Genomic DNA, 19,591 nt, shown 5'->3' on the forward strand with positions numbered 1-19,591 from the left:
GTCCTCATATCACCTCGGAACCAATCACCCAAGTGAAATGATTCGACTAAAGCAGCGGTTCCCAAACTTATTTTGTCTACTGCCCACTTTGAGAATAAATTCTTTTTAGCGCCCCCATTTGTAGTCGAGTGTCGAGTGCTCCGTCGGTGTCTAAGAGTCCTCCTAATAAATGACGCCTCCCAAGCCTCTACAAAACGTCCCGATTTTTGTTTCTGGGTCTCTTACTGCCCCCCTTTAAGCCTGCATCGCCCACAAGGGGGCGTTATCGCCCAATTTGGGAAAGACTGGACTAAAGCGATCGCCTTTGTTCACCTAGGAACCGATTCACCCAGGTAAACAAATGCGACTTTTTTTTTACTTTTCACCATAAAACATGCTTTCCTACTAGGTGGACCGACGATCTGGTAAAGGTCGCGGGAAGAGCCTGGATGCGGGCAGCGCAGGACCGTTCATTATGGAAAACCTTGGGGGAGGCCTTTGTCCAGCAGTGGACGTCATTTGGCTGAAACGAAACGGAACGAAAACATGCTTTCAGATTAACATATAACTTAATTATTGGCCAAAAACTGCTACGATTTTTTATTTACAGTTCAGATTCGCGAAACCATGCGAGCTGTTCATGCTGTTCATCGGTGTGCTCATGGCCTCCCTGAACGGCCTGTTCGTGCCAATCGGCGTGATAGTCTACGGCGAGTTCACGTCGCTGCTGATCGACCGGACAGTCATGACTGGCACCTCCACGCAGACTATAACCATATCGATGTTCGGTGGTGGAAGGATCTTGTGAGTGTACCTTATTGTTCGATACTGCCGTCTTTTACTTAGTCGTTATTATATTTCAACCTCCTCTCTTCTTCTGATTTAATTCGTTTCGGGTTTGAAGACAGAATGAAGCTTTTCGCGTATGAAAGATCCGCTAGATGGCGGGACGTGGATGTGGGGTCTGACTGCTGCGTGATTGGTGGATTTTGACATATCTGTCAATGTCATGTCAAAAATAACCAATCATGCAGCATTTGGACCTCGCGTCTACGTATTGCCATCTGGCGGATTTTTCATACGCGAAAACCCTCATTAAGCTGTCCTTTGAGACTACTCAACCTTAATTGGTTGGGTTACATTCGATATCAAACTGAAAATCCTCGCTGGAAAGAGCCTTAAAACTCTTCGGTTCAGCTTTGCAATGATATTTAAATACTTACCATCAAAAAACCTTTTCTCTGATTAGGTACGTTTATCAAGCCCTTTGATTAATATTTGAGACATTTCACGTAGCTGATTTCATTGTTCTCATGATCTGTGACCATGTATTATTCTAGAACGAACGCATCCCGAGCAGAGAACAAGGCAGCGCTGATTGAGGACTCGCAGGCGTTCGGCATCGGCTGCGCGGTGTTCTCGGTGCTGCAGTTCATTGTGGGGGCCATCAGCGTGGACCTGTTCAACTATGCAGCTATGAATCAGGTCTGTGCGATCTATATTCTAGATCGAACGCATCGCAAGAGAACAAGGCAGCGCTGATTGAGGACTCGCAGGCGTTCGGCACAGGGCGCATAGTACGCAGAACTGACGCCCGATGGGGCAGCAATGTTCTGGAAGAAAGCCGGAAAGCGCAGCGTAGGACGTCCACCCACAAGGTGGACCGACCTCATAAAGGTAGCAGGAAGGCGCTGGATGCAGGCCGCCACTAACCGGCCATTGTGGAAATCGTTGAGGAGGTCTTTGTTCAGCAGTGGACACGTCCTATGGTTGAAAATTATGACGATGCGTCCGGCATTGGCTGCGCGGTGTTCTCGGTGCTGCAGTTCATTGTGGGGGCCATCAGCGTGGACCGGTTCAACTATGCAGCTATGAATCAGGTCTGTGCGATCTGTATTCTAGTACGAACGCGTCCCAAGAGAACAAGGCAGCGCTGATTGAGGACTCGCAGGCGTTCGGCATCGGCTGCGCGGTGTTCTCGGTGCTGCAGTTCATTGTGGGGGCCATCAGCGTGGACCTGTTCAACTATGCAGCTATGAATCAGGTCTCTGCGATCTATATTCTAGAACGAACGCGTCCCAAGAGAACAAGGCAGCGCTGATTGAGGACTCGCAGGCGTTCGGCATTTTATCATCATCATCATCTCAACCATAGGCCTTCCCCAATGCTTTCCATGTTGCCCGGTTGGTAGCGGCCTGCGTCCAGCGCCTTCCTGCTACCTTTATGAGGTCATCGGTCAACCTTGTGGGTGGACGTCCCACGTACCCTTTTCCGGTGCGTGGACTGAAAATCTTGAAAAACTTGCATGTCTGCGGTAGTGTTCCTTATAATAGCACTACCTTTTCTTTCTCTGAAATAAGCATATCTTTTTGCAGATTGACAGAATGAAAGAGAGATTTCTTCAGGCCGTGTTACGTCAGGACATCACATGGTATGACCTCAATACCAGTATGAATTTCGCCACCAAAGTATCAGAGTAAGTTCTTATAAATACAAACCTGAAATTCTAGTTGTTTTTAAGTAAAAGTCTTTATTTTCATACATTATATTTATTGCAGTGACGTGGAAAAGTACAGAGAAGGGATTGGCGAGAAGGTGCCCATGTTGGTGTACCTGATAATGTCATTCGTGACAGCTGTCATCATATCCTTCTGCTACGGCTGGGAGCTCACGCTCGTCATCCTGTCGTGCGCTCCGGTCATCATTATTACCACTGCTATCGTAGCTAAGGTATTGCTGAAGTGTTATATTAGTAATTGGTAAATTCTACAAAATTTCTGGTAGCGGCTAGCGGCCTTACCAAACTTGAGCCAAGTATAGAAAATGGGAGGCTCGACCATTTGCCCCATAGACTGACGAGGTAAGATACCTCATAATAGATTGCTGCAACCGCTGGAACTTAAGATGTAGTAATGTGTAAGCAGCTGATTTTAAATGACAAAATAGTCATTTAAACCATTTTAACCATTAAACCATTTAAACCATTTTATTGCCAAGTTAGTTATCTGGTCTATACCAATATGCCCATATTTTGACATTGTCTTTCACTTGCATCCAGGTGCAATCGTCGCTAACCACGCAAGAGCTGAAAGCCTACAGCGTGGCCGGCGTTATCGCTGAAGAGGTGCTGTCAGCCATCCGGACTGTCATCGCTTTTGGCGGGGAACAGAAGGAGATCACAAGGTATTGTGATAGAGTTTGCAGCAGATTGACAGAAACAGGTAGACAGTCTTTATTGCACACAAAAACAGACCAATGAGGGTTTTCGCGAATGAAAAATCCGCCAGATGGCAATACGTAGACGCGAGGTCCAAATGCTGCATGATTGGTTATTTTTGACATGACATTGACAGATATGTCAAAATCCACCAATCACGCAGCAGTCGGACCCCACATCCACGTCCCGCCATCTAGCGGGACGTGGATTCATTCGCGAAAACCCTCATTAAAGAAACACAAAGTACATTTCTCTAGTTCCAGTTTACCAGATCCGTATTCTGACGGATTCGGACATTGATTTTGCCTACACTCCCCACACTGCACTGGTCAGAGTGTTGGAGAGGCATGATGTTCACATATTATTTCTCATTCAGTCGCCTCTGGCGATATCCACGCGAAGAATGGGAATGGACCTAGACCACTCTGCCGAAATCACACGACTAAGGTGCCATCATGCTCAGAAAAAAAATTCCACTTTATCGTCAAAATGTTGTAAAGTTTACAGAGATTTCTTTTTTAATGGGACAGGAGACAAACAATAATATTCTAGGAGTCTTTAGAAAAGATTAAAAGAAATTCTTTTGTGCCACTTAAAATAAGTCTCTATTTCCTTACAGATACAGTACGCGCTTAGAACCAGCTAAAAAGATGGGCACCAAAAAGGGGGTATATTCTGGACTGGGCAGCGGCGTGATGTGGTTCATTATCTACGCCACGTATGCTCTGTCCTTCTGGTACGGAGTCGGCTTAATATTGGACAGCAGGCACGAGGCACGGCCGGTTTACACACCGGCCGTTCTGATGATTGTGAGTCATTGAATTTTGTTATAAGTTCTTTAAAAATATTTTAATTTCAGCCATAGGACGTCCACACTGCTGAACATAGGCCTCCCCCAATGCTTTCCATGTTAATCGAATCGGTAGCGGCTTGCATCCATGCGTGAAATAATGATGATGATTTTAATTTCGTATAGTATCGTCTACGCCAGTATTAACTGGCAATCTTACAAACAAAAGAAGTTTAATAACATTAATTTCCACCCTTCTGTGTCTGTGGTGATTAGAGTAAACATTTATTTGTATTCAAAGTGAAGTCATATGATGCTGTCTTCTTTCCAATCGATTTTTATCATTAGTTTTCAACAAAATTGTTGGAGCTTAGTAGATTTAATACATAAACAGGGTGGAAACGATAAGTGATCTCACTCGATTATTTCTAAACTATACAAGATATCGAGAAAACGTTGAATTTTGGGATATATCCAGTTTATTTGTAACCTAATATTGATACAGTTTAATAGAGCTCGTAAAGCCCGTTCAGGATCAGTAACCAGTTTTTCGATATCTTGTATAGTTTAGAAAATAATCGAGTGAGAAGATCAATTAGCCTAGGCGCAGACCGACCGATACCAAATCGGCGTAATGTTCGCACTTTCATACTGATCTGTTGGTCAGCCCGACCCAACTAAAAATCGGTGGTCTGCGCCTAGGCTTATTGTTTCCACTCTGTATATCTTCAACCATCTTATAAGGAACGATACTCACAACCATTAACATCGCCAGATCTTCTTCAGTGTGCTCCAAGGCGCCCAAAACATGGGTCTGACGTCGCCCCATATGGAAGCCATAAACGCGGCGAGGGCATCCGGCGGCTCCATATTCGCTGTCCTGGACAGAAAGCCGGCCATCGACAGTCTGTCCACGGAGGGATTAAGACCGGAGCTAACTGGAGACTTGGAGCTGAAGAATGTGTTCTTTAAGTACCCTGCACGGCCCGATGTTCAGGTAAATTGGTAATACTGTTATTTTGAAGTTTGGTCACGATAATATTGAAGGAAAAAACAAACAGATATTTTATTGGGTGTCCCATATTATGTACCTGATAGATAATGCATTAACCGTTCATATTAGGGGCTCAATTTCTTACACGTAAAAGCGTAGGTATTTGTAATTCCTTATGATGAAGATCACTTGTGTATCTCAGGCGAATAATTTTTAAACGTCTTAGGCTTTTAGGCGAGGCTGCATTTTCACCAGAGATGTGTAAGGATGCGTAGCGAGGGATGTGTTTGTAAAGAACCACAATCGCGTCATTTACCTCGCCTATTGGTTCTTTACAAATACATCCCTCGCTAAGCATCCTCGCACATCTTTGGTGGAAACGCAGCCTTAAGCTTGTTAAGTTTCTCACAGCTAGATGTGTCGTAAATAGTCAGGTAGGAACATGTATAAAAAATATCAAAACGATATCCCCTTTCTAGGTTCTCAACGGTATAAGTCTGAAGATAAACAAGAACGAAACAATAGCATTAGTCGGTCCGAGCGGTTGCGGGAAGTCGACGGTCCTACAACTGCTTCAGAGAATGTATGACCCGGACCAAGGGGGCGTGTTGGCTGGAGGGCATGACTTGAGGGAGATGAACGTGCGACATCTTAGGGATCATATAGCTGTGGTGGGGCAAGAACCAGTGCTGTTTGCGGGGACTATACGAGACAATATACGGTGAGTACTAAAGAAACGTGGTTGGTCCCAGCTTTAGTGGGAAGTCGACGGTCCTACAACTGCTTCAAAGGATGTATGATCCGGATCACGTGCGACATTTGAGGGATCATATAGCTGTGGTGGGGCAAGAACCAGTGCTGTTTGCGGGGACTATACGAGACAATATACGGTGAGTACTAAAGAAACCAGCGGTAGTGGGAAGTCAACGGTCCTACAACTGCTTCAGAGGATGTATGACCCGGACCAAGGGGGGGTGCTGGCGGGAGGACATGACTTGAGGGAGATGAACGTGCGACATCTTAGGGATCATATAGCTGTGGTGGGGCAAGAACCAGTGCTGTTTGCGGGGACTATACGAGACAATATACGGTAAGTATGGGTCTACTTTTGGCTGCTACTTGCTACTCTTTACAATATGGGTGGGGGCTGATATTTTTAACAGGAGTCACTTAAGGAGATGGTCTACTTTAGACTTTTTGTACTCTCTACTTGGAGAAGGGGTTGATATTGATTAACACGCGTCATTTAAGGGGAGATTTTGCCGTGGTATGTCAAGAGCCTATGTTGTTTGTCATTATACATGAGATATCACCAAAGCATTAGGAGCTTGTGATCTGTCCGTGAGCACTGTATGAGACGAAGACGATATAGCTACTGAAAGGGGAAATAAAAAGGAGGAAGGGATATATTCTGGAAGAATGAAAGGGGAGGAAATAGAGGTTTTCACATACTTATTTAAAATATTTTTTTCTTTTATTTGTAGGATGAGCAACCCATCGTGTACCGATGAAGAAATTATAATCGCCTCAAAACAGGCTTACTGCCACACCTTCATTCAGAAACTACCTGATGTGAGTATTAGGCACGTAACTATGACATAATACTAACATTCCGTTATTCTAGCAACATACTTTTACATAAGGAATCATTAAATTTTTATGTAGGTATAGAGGTGAAAATAGCCATGATTTTTTCATAGAAATGCTGATTTGGGAGTCCTCATTTCGATCCCCATAGATATTGTGGTAAATCCACTTCTGAAACTGGCTTACTTGAACTAGTGAAGGACTCCATAGTTTGTCTATTCTTAAACAGGGCTACGACACACTGATCGGAGAGCGAGGCGCCCAGCTATCAGGCGGTCAGAAGCAACGCATAGCCATCGCCAGGGCTTTGGTCCGAAGGCCCAAGATCCTGCTCCTGGATGAGGCTACATCAGCGTTGGATTCCCACAGCGAAGCCAAGGTGCAGAGGGCCTTGGACGCGGCAGCACACGGCAGAACCACCGTCATGGTGAGCCACAGGTAGATATGATAGCATAGTGGCCGCGATCGATTGTGCTGGTATCGATTTATTTTAATGCCAAATCGATTAACTTCTAGCCAGACCATGGAAGCTTCTTTTGAAGTGGACAATGAATCCTTTCTTGAGAAGGCATATATGGGAGAACGTGTCTTTTCTCAAACTTTTTGACTAAATACCATACATTTGCACTTAGCAAATAGGTACTCGTAATGGAAGAACGTGTGTTACAATCTATATGACTGTAGTTGCATCCCACTTATACATTCTCTTATATTCACGTAATTTTAGAAGGTAAAATAAATAATAAATAAATATCCTTGGACATTTTACACTGCGCTTCTACTCCCAAACTAAGCAAAGCTTGTACTATGGGTACTAGACAACGGATATAAACATACTTAAATACTTTTTTTTTTGTAAATACATACTTATTATACATAGAAAACACTCAGTCCAATACATTCTAGAAGGTAAAAGTGATATGAAATCGATGTACCCATGTGACGAAAGGATGGGAGAAAACTTTATCGAGAGATCGAACCCACGCGCGAAACTGATAGTAGTTTTATTAAGTATTCCTTTTGTATTTTGGCTGAAGCTATGCTCTTAATATCTTTACGAAATATACAGCTTCTAAATCCCAAATATTTGCCTTAGGCTAGCGACAGTACTGAACGCGAATCGCATCGTGTTCATTGACAAGGGCGAAGTCATAGAGGAGGGGACGCACGATGACCTGCTGAAGCAGAAGGGAAGGTACTACCAGCTCGTCATGGAAAACGAGCCGAGCATCGGGCCTGTGCCTTCTACGGACATTGAGAAACGTAAGTTTTTAGTCTTAAGGTGCATTTTGCAATGACTGAAATGTATTTGTGCGATTCCTCCCATAAACTCCCATTGTTTTTGGGAAATTATTGTCTTGCGTAGTGGAAACTATAGGTAATATCGTTTAACTAAGTACCTGAGGTATGGAAGCAGCACGCAAGGGTGTTTTTGAGACGTCAATACGTCATACATCAGCGACACTTCAGATCTCTTCAGATTTGTATGCTCTGTCATTTCAATGTCACCCCTCCCTAATATTCCAATGGTTGCTTGATTTCTAGACGAAGCTTTAGCTAAAGAGAAACACTTTTGTCTTTAGATGCCAAGATGCACCGTCCGAAGCTACAGAAACTGGCATCAGTGGAATCCATGAAGAGTACGTCAGAAGAAGACTCTGCCTCAGAAGAGAGCGTAGTGATGGAAGAGAAGGAACCACCAGAGATGCAGCCCACGACTTGGCAGATCATGAAGTTGTGTGAACCGGAGAAGTACCTGATGATCATTGGAGTCCTGGCCGCGATAGCTGTAGGAGCATCTTTTCCAATGTTCGCCGTGTTGTTCGGTGAAACTTATGGTGTAAGTATGGATCCATAAAGACGGCAATACACGTGCTCGTAATGAGGGCTATCGTTTTAGCGCTTACCAGTTAGCGCCACTGTAGAGTAAGGTCCTGTCACTTGCTAGTAGCGAAGACAGTGGCACCAACTGGTGAGCGCTAAAGTGGTAGGAGGACTATCGCATTTGCACTCATCAAGATGGCGCCACTGTCGAGTAAGGTCCTGTCAATCGCCAGGGGTGCCAACTGTTAAGTATAAAAACGATAGCCCTCATTGTTACACTTGCATACCAGTTCCTTGGATGGGCTACCAACTGTCATTGTGTTATATGCTACGGCTGGATTGCACCATCTTACTTTAACTTTGACAAACGTCAAAAATCTGTCAAACTCCATACAAAAAACACCGGTTATCGTTATAGTTACGGTCAAAGTTAGGTGGCGCAACCCACCTTAGGACTCCTTGCAGACTACAAACTTTTTGTCAGCCGATAGTTTGATCCACATCTAATTTGTATGAGGAATCGGCTGATACCAAATCGGTGCAGTGCAAATCGGTGCGTACCTACTTTCGTGCTTGTTCATACTGAGGGCCGAGTGTGAGTTTACATCAAATGTTCTCACCAGTGAGCGCGTTCAAAAAATATATGAAAATATTAGTTCTTGAAAGTTTCCGCTAGGGGCGCTGTACAATCCGTCATACATTTAATGTCACTTTTTTACGTGCTCACTGTGAGGATGTTTAATGTAAACTCACACTTGGCCCTCTGATTAAGACCCCAACCAAACTATAGGCCGATAAAGACCTTATGTACCTACACTTAGTGAGCAAATAAATGAATATGAATATGAAAGTGTGTAGACAGCGGCGACTCTTAGTATGTATCTGCCTTCTTTAGTACAGGTTTTTGTGGAGAAGTTTTGTGTTTTTCTGATACTATTTTTCAAAATCTTAAACTATTTTTATTTCTCTTCCAGCTTCTCCAAAGTTCCGATGAAAACTGGGTCCGCGGGCAGACCAACATAATCGCTATATTGTTTCTGATAGTGGGCGTACTCACAGGCGTTGGAATCTTCTTCCAAATATTCATCTTCAATTTGACGGGCGTGCGGCTCACGGCAAGGCTTAGGTAAGTTGAAGTACTTTACGTCCGTATAGTAGGACCGCTGAGAGACAGCACATTATATTATGTATCAGTATCTTTATATCGAAATGAATTAACCGCCTCTGTGGTCTAGTAGTAAGACCACCTGCTTCAGACGCAGAGGTCCCGGGTTCGATTCCCCGTGGGGGCAGATTTTTCTGTTCGGTTTGGTTGGTGGTAGGGCTTGTTCTTAGTCCGCCTAGCTAGCTACCACCATTTTACCTAAGTCTATCGCCATAACAACAATGTTAACAGCATTGTTGTGTTCCGGCAGTTAGAGGTAAGATAGCCAGTTCCTCCGTGGTTGAGGATTCCGGGTGAAGCTCGCTTCCACCTTCGGCCTGATCGTCACTTACCATCAGATGAGATACAGGCCAAGAGCTTTCTCGTTGTGGATAAAAAATAATCTTTATTTAGAAGTTATGGTATGCGCATCTCCTAATCAAAACAAGATTCCCCGAAGGTCGCGCGACTTGTCATTGGCCTATGATCGCGCCGGCGATCTGCACGAGTTGGTGTGGTTGAAACTTAAAATATTTTCGTAACAAAATGTAGCCTATACCTGCTTATATTCCTTCATGGTGCAATCCATGTCTATTCTGAAAATTATCAAGTTTGCATAGGTAAGGAAAGGTAACAAAAATTTAGAAAGTCCCTCTCATTTATAACATTTCGACCCATCTTTCTAACGATATTATCGATGTCTATCTAATATAAAATATCCTTGTATAAAGGGTGGCCACATTCAGCAACATGCTGAAGCAAGAAATCGGGTGGTTCGACGACCCCATCAACGGCATCGGTGCACTTTGCTCGCGGTTGGCGGCCGACGCGGCGGCTGTCCAAGGTGTAAGTTAGAGGCTTCTCTGTAGTCCGTTATGATGTTTATCATAAGATTGTCAACAAGAAAGATAAACGCTCTTTGAACACTGGTTTAAAGTGACATTTCCATAGTATTTCCATTACTGGCGTAAACCAATGAGGGTTTTCGCGAATGAAAAATCCGCTAGATGGCAATACGTAGACGCGAGGTCCAAATGCTGCATGATTGGTTATTTTTGACATGACATTGACAGATATGTCAAAATCACGCAGCAGTCAGACCCCACATCCACGTCCCGCCATCTAGCGGATCTTTCATTCGCGAAAACCCTCATTGCACCATTTTCCATTTTCATGCTTTGTCACATTAGTCTGTCAAATCATATACCATACAAAAACAACGGTTATTGTTATGGTTTTAATTGCATTTTAATATCCCAACATGTCTTTACTACAACATTATTTTACCCTAAACAGGCAACCGGCACTCGAATCGGCGCTCTAATGCAAGCGGGGGCGACGATAGTGATCGGCATCTCTTTATCCATGTTCTACACTTGGAAGATGACGCTAGTGTCTCTAGTGTCAGTGCCTATGGTCATAGTGGCGGTGGTGCTTGAAGGCAGAGTCATAGCGGCCGGCATAGAAGCCGTGAGGCAGGCGTCGGACAAAGCTAACACTATAGCTACTGAGGCGATTACTAACATCAGGACTGTGTCTGCCTTCTGTAAGTACCTACACACTCTTTCGATCCTTTTATAGTGACGTTCTACACTTGGAAGGGTTTGAAGGCAGGGTACTTTCTTCTTTCAGTCCCATTGGTCAGTCTATTTTTCCTCATATTGCTCGCTCTTTTGGACAACCTGTATAAGCTTTAGATAATTTATACAGAATCACGCGTCGACATAACATTTATTGAGTAAAAGACTGACAATAATAGTGACTGAGTTTTTTGCACTGCTTTTCTTCAGAACTATATTGTATCCAAAGCAGCAGGCAGGGTTACTTTTTATTTAAAAATATAATAAATTGTAATGTCTAAAAGTTCGGTTTGTAACAAGTGAGGTAACAACCTTGGTTTCGGACGTAATGACGACCAGCATTGTGTCGCTTACTGTTAAAAAAATTATTCCTGGCCGTCCCCACAGGTGGTGAGCAAGGCGTCCTCGAACGCTACCACAAGGCAGGCCTGGCCGCTCGCAAGACTGCTCGCAGCAGCCTCCGCTGGCGAGGCTGCGTGTTCTCCTTCGGGCAGACCGCGCCCGTCGCCGGCTACGCGCTGTCGCTGTGGTACGGAGGCGTCCTGGTGGCCAACAGGGAGGTGCCCTACAAGGACGTCATCAAGTGAGTGACGTCATCATTAGTCGGGCTCGCTCCTTCGGGCAGACCGCGCCCGTCGCCGGCTACGCGCTGTCGCTGTGGTACGGAGGCGTCCTGGTGGCCAACAGGGAGGTGCCCTACAAGGACGTCATCAAGTGAGTGACGTCATCATTAGTCGGGCTCGCTCCTTCGGGCAGACCGCGCCCGTCGCCGGCTACGCGCTGTCGCTGTGGTACGGCGGCGTCCTGGTGGCCAACAGGGAGGTGCCCTACAAGGACGTCATCAAGTGAGTGACGTCATCATTAGTTGGGCTCGCAGCAGCCTCGCTGGCGCGGCTGCGTGTTCTCCTTCGGGCAGACCGCGCCCGTCGCCGGCTACGCGCTGTCGCTGTGGTACGGCGGCGTCCTGGTGGCCAACAGGGAGGTGCCCTACAAGGACGTCATCAAGTGAGTGACGTCATCATTAGTCGGGCTCGCAGCAGCCTCGCTGGCGCGGCTGCGTGTTCTCCTCTCTACTATTCAATCTGTAAGAGACTCAATTCCACCACCACAACCATGGGCTGGAAACCACCATGTTTGGACACCTCCCATTCAGCGACCGAGGATCGGGTGAAGGTCGCGGGAAGCACCAAGATGTGTGCAGCGCAGGTCCATACGTTGTGAAAATACTTGGGGAAGTGCTTTAGCTGAAGGATAGTCTCGATTTCATAAGAGCTTCTGAATTTCTGGGTTCTATTCTCAAGTTCATTTAATAATGATCATTATACCCATTTTCATAGAGTTTATGGAATGTGTATTTGTATGTCAGCAGTTTACAAAATAATGAGTTTCAGTTTTTGTCTCGTTTTGGAATTGAAATCTCAAAAGGCGCAATCGAGTCTATAGTATATTCATTTACAGCTCTTTTTCATTACTCCCTCCCTTCCAGAGTCTCAGAAGCTTTAGTATTCGGCGCGTGGATGATGGGCCAGGCTCTGGCGTTCGCGCCTAACTTCGGCGCAGCCGTCAGCGCGGCGGGACGCGTGTTAACACAGCTGGCGAGGAAGCCTAAGGTGGAGAGCACGCTCACACCATCCGTGCCTGAAGGATTCGTGAGTATCATTCTAAGATATGATAGGATGAACCTGAACTCCTAATTTATTCGTAGAGTATTTGATGCAAAATGCATTACATTTATTGAAGTCGTGAAGAGCTGCGCAAATGCCACGCGCATGTACAAAGCGCTCTGTTATACCACAGGTTATACCCTGACCCAGCAGTATAATGAATTTGAGAAACTGCTATACCAGCGCAGTTCTTATAGCGTCTCGGGCTTGCCCCATGGCTCTAAGTTCTACTCTAGGCTTACATCGAGCAAGGCTACATAAAGGCCCGTATCGCATAACGACTACCTGCAATTTATCCTAATATAAAGCCCGTTTTTGGAACGCTCATTCCGAAATAATATTGAGACAGAGCTCAGTTGCGGTCTATAAATGAGTCGCATTCGCATCATGCCTCATGTAACATTATGGTGATGCAAATATCTATCTGTCTACCGTTGTTAAAAGAAGACCTTTTCGATTGAAACTCACGACTGACTGTGCCAACCAACATTCTAAAGTTATAGTATGCTTAATAAAATAGCGAGAAACTATTCCACTCTCTCTCTCAAAAAAAAAAAAAAACCTATTTAAGAAAGTCAACATCTACACTTATCTCTAATTATCTGGTAATAAACTACCAGACTAAAAAAAAAAAAAAAATACTATAGTAATAAGTACACTTCTTGTATCCTAGGTGGCAGAAGGCAAGATCCAATACAAGAACGTCAAGTTCCGCTATCCCACTAGGAGGGAAGTGGAGGTGTTACGTGGTCTCTCGCTCGCGATACCGAGCGGGAAGCGGATAGCCCTCGTGGGCCCGAGCGGGTGCGGCAAGTCCACCTTGATACAGCTGCTGCAGCGGCTGTATGACCCTGACGACGGGAGTGTGGTGAGTTAATCTTGGATAGTTTGAGTAATCTTACGTATTTGGTATATGGGAGTCTCTCGCTCGTGATACCGAGCGGCAAACGGATAGCGCTTGTGGGCCCGGGCGGGTGCGGCAAGTCCACCTTGATACAGCTGCTGCAGCGGCTGTATGACCCTGACGACGGGACTGTGGTGAGTTAATCTTGGATAGTTTGAGTAATCTTACGTAAGTGGTGTGTGGGAGTCTCTCGCTCGCGATACCGAGCGGCAAACGGATAGCGCTCGTGGGCCCGAGCGGGTGCGGCAAGTCCACCTTGATACAGCTGCTACAGCGACTGTATGACCCTGACTATGGGAGTGTGGTAAGTTCTTGAATCGTTTGAAATGCCTTCAATCGTTCGTTTTTTTCAGCTAATTGACGTCCACTGCTGGACAAAGGCCTCCCCCAAAGATTTCCACAACGACCTGTGCTGCGCTGCCCGCATCTCTGCACGTCCCGCGATCTTCACCAGATCGTCGGTCCACCTAGTGGGAGGCCTGACCCTGCTCCATCTTCAGGCCCGAGGTTGCCTTTCGAGAACTTTTCTGACTCAAAGGCCTGATGGCAGCTCCGCGAGCTGATGCTCTGCGAGCTATGCCACTTGATTTTAGCAATTCTGCAGGGTAGAGTCACTTGTTGATGTTGATAGCCTCCGTTATTTTCAAAGTCTTATTGTTTTTTTGGGCCTTCATTTGCGCCAGCTCGACCAGGTTTGATCTATTGTGGCAGCCCTTGTGTTTAGAGTTTCTTCTTTAGTCTTACTCCATAGTATAGAATGCATTACAACTAGGTAGGTACCCTTCTTGTTACAACCATAAAACCTCTTTTCCAGTATCTGGACGACTACAACACGATGTCGGACATGCGTCTCACGACGCTACGACGCAACCTCGGCATCGTGTCGCAGGAGCCGGTGCTCTTCGACAGAAGCATCGCAGAGAACATCGCGTACGGAGACAATACGCGCATCGTGCCTATTGAAGAGATAGTCGTCGCCGCCAAGGCAGCTAACGTTCACTCTTTTATTGCTGCGCTACCTGCGGTAAGTGTGTTTACTACAAAAACCCCTCACACACTCCCCTCTTCCCACTGAAGAGCTGACCAAATCAGCAATATCTACAATAAGTTGTACATCCTATGAGTTGAGGGTGCCCAAAAGGATAACAAGCACACGTTTATACAAGTGGTGCTACCAGATGGCGATAAAAAATGGCGCGGTATTTATCTTGAAACTTCCGACTTGGCCCACTTTTAGCTTGGTCTACGGGTCAAGTCGCCGGATTCAATTTTTCAAATATTTCTTCTTCCGGTAACTGGGCCAAGTCGCTGAAAGATTTATCTTAGCTTGCGATTTAGATATTAGGTAAAGTCGGTCCATTGGGGTCTTAGTAAAAGAGTACATGTAAACGGATGCCACAGCACATCAAGCTCAAGATTAAGATTAAGAAAAAAAATTAAGTAAGACATTGCGTAGTTAGAGCTATTTTTGCCACAAAGATGTACTCTGCTTGTATGTCTAAAATTTTAATTGTTTGCTATGTGTCAACTGGTGTATTTATTTGTGCAGGGCTACGAAACTCGCGTTGGAGCGAGAGCGTCCCAGCTGTCCGGCGGACAGAAGCAGAGGATCGCGATCGCACGCGCGCTGGTCAGGAATCCACGGGTTCTGCTCCTGGATGAGGCCACTTCAGCCCTCGACACGCACAGTGAGAAGGTAAGACAAAGAAGGAAAGACTAAGGTTGGCAATACACGGACAGCTCGAGCAGTTAGTCAGTGATCAACATACACGGACTTGCAGTCAAGAGCCAACAGCTTGAAGCTGCCAGTGATAACTGCTCGAGCAGTTGGTATTACCTAACTGCTCAACAAATCACAAGCACGTGCGCCGTGGAATGAAGAAAGTGGGCGGAGGTAACTGCGCGAGAGCTGTCGACATCTCGAGCAGTCAGTGTATGGCTGGCGACTGCTTGACCGCACGATAAAAATTCACCGTGCTGTCGACCACCCGAATCAGTTGCAACCGCTCGAGCGGTTCGTGTATGTGCGTCCATAGAACTCTGCAGTTCACTGTGCAGTCACAGCTTGAAGCTGTCGACCCTGACTGCTTCAAGCGGTCCGTGCATTGCCGGCCTTAAGATTTATTAAACAATATCTACGGTTCTTCTAAAATAGAGCTCGATTATAGAAATCTGGGGCAGGGGTAATGGCATAGACTCAAAAACGTTTCCCAATTTTCTCTGCCGTCCTCGCTGGCGTAGCTTACTCAAAACGCCAAAAGCCAATGACTGTAAATGTTAACATAATACTATGCACTCGTAGCGTGTGCAGCATGCATTATTCTATGCGCTATCTCAAAAAAGTTGCGTACACGTAGAATAGGTTCTTTTTAGGGTTCCGTACCTCAAAAGGAAAAAACGGAACCCTTATAGGATCACTTTGTTGTCCGTCCGTCCTTCTGTCAAGACCCTTTATCTCAAGAACGCGTGAACGTACCAAGCTGAAATTCACATGAAATACTCAGGTCTTTTGTCCCTTTAAGCTGTGAAAATATCAAACTTCTAAGCCAAGCCAATCAAAAGATACAGCCGATTATGTCGATATTTTCAACAAATTTTCGACACTCGCAAAGGAATCAAAACCTACAGGATACTTCCCGTAAACTCAGAATCTTGAAATTTGGCATAAAGCATTGTCATATAATGCAAATATAGGAAAAATTGCGAAAATTACATTTTTTTAGTTATATAATATAATAAAAATATTTTAATAAAATTAATTTTACTACCTTATTTCTCACGAACGAATAAAGGTATCAAATTGAAATTTATACCAAATACCTAGATCTATTGTCCCTTTAAGAAGTAAAAAAATCAAACTTCTAAGTTAACGCGATCAAAAGATACAGCAGTTTATACCGACACCTTAGACGAATTTCCGTCACACGCTAGGGAATCAAAACCTACAAGGTACTTCCTGTGATCTCAGAATCTTGAAATTCGGCACGAAGCAACGTTATATAGTACAGATAAAGGAAAAATTGCGAAAATGATAAATTTGAAGTTATATAAAATTTAAAATATTATTTTTGCTTACATGACATAAAATATTTTTTTAATAATTATAAACTTACTACCTACCCTTTTTCACATGAACGCGTAGAGATATTAAAGTTGAAATTCATATCAAACACTTCTTAAATCTAATTGCCTCTAAACTGTGAGAAATTCTAAATCAACGCAAAAATTTAAAACGCTGAGGTAGGTACCTACCTATAATGCAAATATAGGAAAAATAAATAAATAAAAAATAATCATACCGCATATTTTTTTTTTATAAAACTCCGGACTTTGACGTAATTTTGGTTTAAGTGAAATGAATGGTGTCCATTGGCATAGCTACAGGTTTTACCTTAGAATACTTGTTTTATATTTGTAGATAGTTACCCTGCCTAAAAAAAAACCCTAGCTACGCCAAAGCTAGCGTTATTTGATAAGGATCAGATATAAACACAAAATAATCTTGCGTGCATACCAATGTTATTTATACCATTTTGCAAGGGGAAAGGGATTTGTGGTTAGCCCTGACTACTTAAGGACAGGAAAAAATCAAATGATACCGCGAGCTAACTACGAACAGCGCCATCTATTGACAACCGTGCGAACTACGTAGTGTCGTTGCTCGGTGATAGGTGTTGCTGATTGCAGCTCATTGTTACAATACTTTTTATTAAAATCGGATTTTATTCCGGAGGTTTTACAATTTCTTACTACTTTCGCAAATCATTACAAATGAAGAAAGGAATTTACGGTGTGGTACCCTCAATGTACAATTAGATTTCGAGCGATACCACTTTTGGGCATTCTCCTTTTAAGTAGTTACTTTCCCCATTGTAATGTTATGAATTTCATTTTGCAATAAAAATACCATAGTTATGACTCGATTGTCGTAATGAACGAACTTTGTAAACCTTGCAGGTTTGTACGGAACCCTCGGTGCGCGAGTCCGACTCGCACTTGGCCGGTTTTTTTTTTACATATTAATAATTTACTTAACATGAAAACACAATGAAAGATTAAAAAAGAAAACAGCAGTGATGAAGCATCCCAACTGCAATGGACATCGCGATAGCTTCACTCTGTTCACTCTTTCCTTAATATCCTTTGTGTTTTCTTGTGTTACCTATTTGTATTTGTGTGTATTTGTTCTTTCTTCACAGGTGGTGCAAGAAGCCCTCGACCGTGCCAGCGAGGGTCGGACCTGCCTCATCATCGCCCACCGTCTAGCCACCATCCAGAACGCAGACATGATTTGCGTCATCGACCGCGGCGTGGTGGCTGAAACCGGCACGCACAGAGAACTCATGGCCAAGAAAGGCATATACGCTAAGCTGTACGAGCTGCAGTGCGGGTTTATAGAGGAAGACGATGAGAACGTTAACCCTGCCGCGTAGATGAGTGTGAAACAAGATTCAACATTCACAAGTCGTCAAAATATTCAAAACCCAAACGCTAAACTATTTTGCAGGCGCGGATCCGCTATAATGGGCAAGATGGGCGCGTCTACGATCTTATAAGAATTGTACCGTCACATTGTCACGGTATATTCAGGCATCAAGTGATTATCGGGTGAATGTGATGCGTCTACAAACTTTTTTGAGGACTGGGTCCGCGCCTGCCATTTTGCAGGCTATTCTTAGAGAACATAGTAGGATGATAGGAATATCAAGTCAAGTCGCTAAGAAAAGTCGTAGATCATTGATCAGTTCCCACCAAAACCCTTACACAATTATTGGGAAAATGAGGTTAATAAAGACGACAATAGCTCCACCGTTTGAGAGTCAAGGCAGTCTGAGATTTGAACCTCACACTTGTCAAAAGTTGTAAAAAAAACGTTGCAGCTCTGTAATTGGCTAGAGAAGCAGTGGTTTTAGTGAATAGGCTTTTAATTACATTTAATTAATGTGACGGAATTTATAAATATTGTTTATAATAACTTGCATAATAAATAATACGTCATAGGACTGTAGATAAAGCGTATTTTTAGATCACCGCTTATTTTTTACTCGGTGCCTGACATTAGAGTAATAACTTACATGATTTCAAATTAGTACAATAAGTTTTATAGGTATACCTTACTTACCCATTACCATTCCCTATATTATCTATCCCAATTCCTATTCCAAAAATGCCAAACATTCCCCTTTACCTACCTACCCTGTACATTCCCCTAAAAGACACGCAAAGAAAAAAGACAACTGTGCAATCTTTCTTTGAGAGATTTCTAATCTTTATTTTTGAGTTGGTAGCAGATAGTGAATGTCGTATTTCAGATGCACTTCATCATTTTTGTACATAAACTGAAAGAGACAACGCTATACCTACCAAAAAGCTTGATTTTTATATGTTCTCTCTCTTTACCTTTTCATGGTGCTATTAGATACTTCCATGGCTTTTGTCGAATATTTGAATTGAAAGATGTAAGAAAAATATGTAAATCGATTTAAAAAGCACAAACTTATTTAGTAGTTACTTTCCTAAATAAAAATAGTTTTACCTCTAGTCTTACAATCATGTTTACATTTACTTTAATTACTAATATTTTATTCGCACTTCATGCTATTAAAAAGGTTTCATCGCATTCAAAGTGTATTTATGTAAGATAAAGTTGTAACTTCATTTTTACTGCATGTGAAATTGTGCCTTGCTTGTGCTCAAGTATTATTACGAAGCCAAAGATAACTGAATACCATACTTATATGCATAGTTGTAAAGTAAGCACATAAAATATGTATAAGTCTGGTCGCCGAGCACGTAGAATTTTGTCCAATGACCCCAAGCTACCCATCCTTATCGCTCGCGCGTAATTATATCGCCCGCAGTGAGTGTGCAAGCGCAACAGCAACATAATTACGCGCGAGCGATAAGG

General features: G+C 43.8%; 1 protein-coding gene across 1 annotated transcript in view; it reads left to right on the plus strand.

Moving 5' to 3' along the window:
• LOC135081138 (multidrug resistance protein homolog 49) overlaps positions 1 to 18,223 on the plus strand; it is a 36,466-nt gene extending 18,243 nt beyond the window's left edge. Inside the window, exons 4-24 of the mRNA XM_063975880.1 lie at positions 590 to 783; positions 1,320 to 1,464; positions 2,355 to 2,455; positions 2,538 to 2,709; positions 3,038 to 3,162; positions 3,816 to 4,005; positions 4,762 to 4,983; positions 5,460 to 5,701; positions 6,465 to 6,552; positions 6,797 to 7,005; positions 7,664 to 7,830; positions 8,151 to 8,407; positions 9,366 to 9,517; positions 10,267 to 10,381; positions 10,832 to 11,081; positions 11,503 to 11,698; positions 12,602 to 12,764; positions 13,453 to 13,647; positions 14,498 to 14,707; positions 15,233 to 15,379; positions 17,883 to 18,223. Of these exons, the coding sequence (XP_063831950.1) occupies positions 590 to 783; positions 1,320 to 1,464; positions 2,355 to 2,455; positions 2,538 to 2,709; positions 3,038 to 3,162; positions 3,816 to 4,005; positions 4,762 to 4,983; positions 5,460 to 5,701; positions 6,465 to 6,552; positions 6,797 to 7,005; positions 7,664 to 7,830; positions 8,151 to 8,407; positions 9,366 to 9,517; positions 10,267 to 10,381; positions 10,832 to 11,081; positions 11,503 to 11,698; positions 12,602 to 12,764; positions 13,453 to 13,647; positions 14,498 to 14,707; positions 15,233 to 15,379; positions 17,883 to 18,116 (3,774 nt within the window). The 3' untranslated portion in view covers positions 18,117 to 18,223. The remainder of the gene's footprint in view (positions 1 to 589; positions 784 to 1,319; positions 1,465 to 2,354; positions 2,456 to 2,537; positions 2,710 to 3,037; positions 3,163 to 3,815; positions 4,006 to 4,761; positions 4,984 to 5,459; positions 5,702 to 6,464; positions 6,553 to 6,796; positions 7,006 to 7,663; positions 7,831 to 8,150; positions 8,408 to 9,365; positions 9,518 to 10,266; positions 10,382 to 10,831; positions 11,082 to 11,502; positions 11,699 to 12,601; positions 12,765 to 13,452; positions 13,648 to 14,497; positions 14,708 to 15,232; positions 15,380 to 17,882) is intronic.
• Positions 18,224 to 19,591: the final 1,368 nt, after the last annotated feature.

The sequence above is a fragment of the Ostrinia nubilalis genome, chromosome 19 (assembly GCF_963855985.1).
Source record: "Ostrinia nubilalis chromosome 19, ilOstNubi1.1, whole genome shotgun sequence".
NCBI classification, from domain to species: Eukaryota; Metazoa; Arthropoda; class Insecta; order Lepidoptera; family Crambidae; genus Ostrinia; species Ostrinia nubilalis.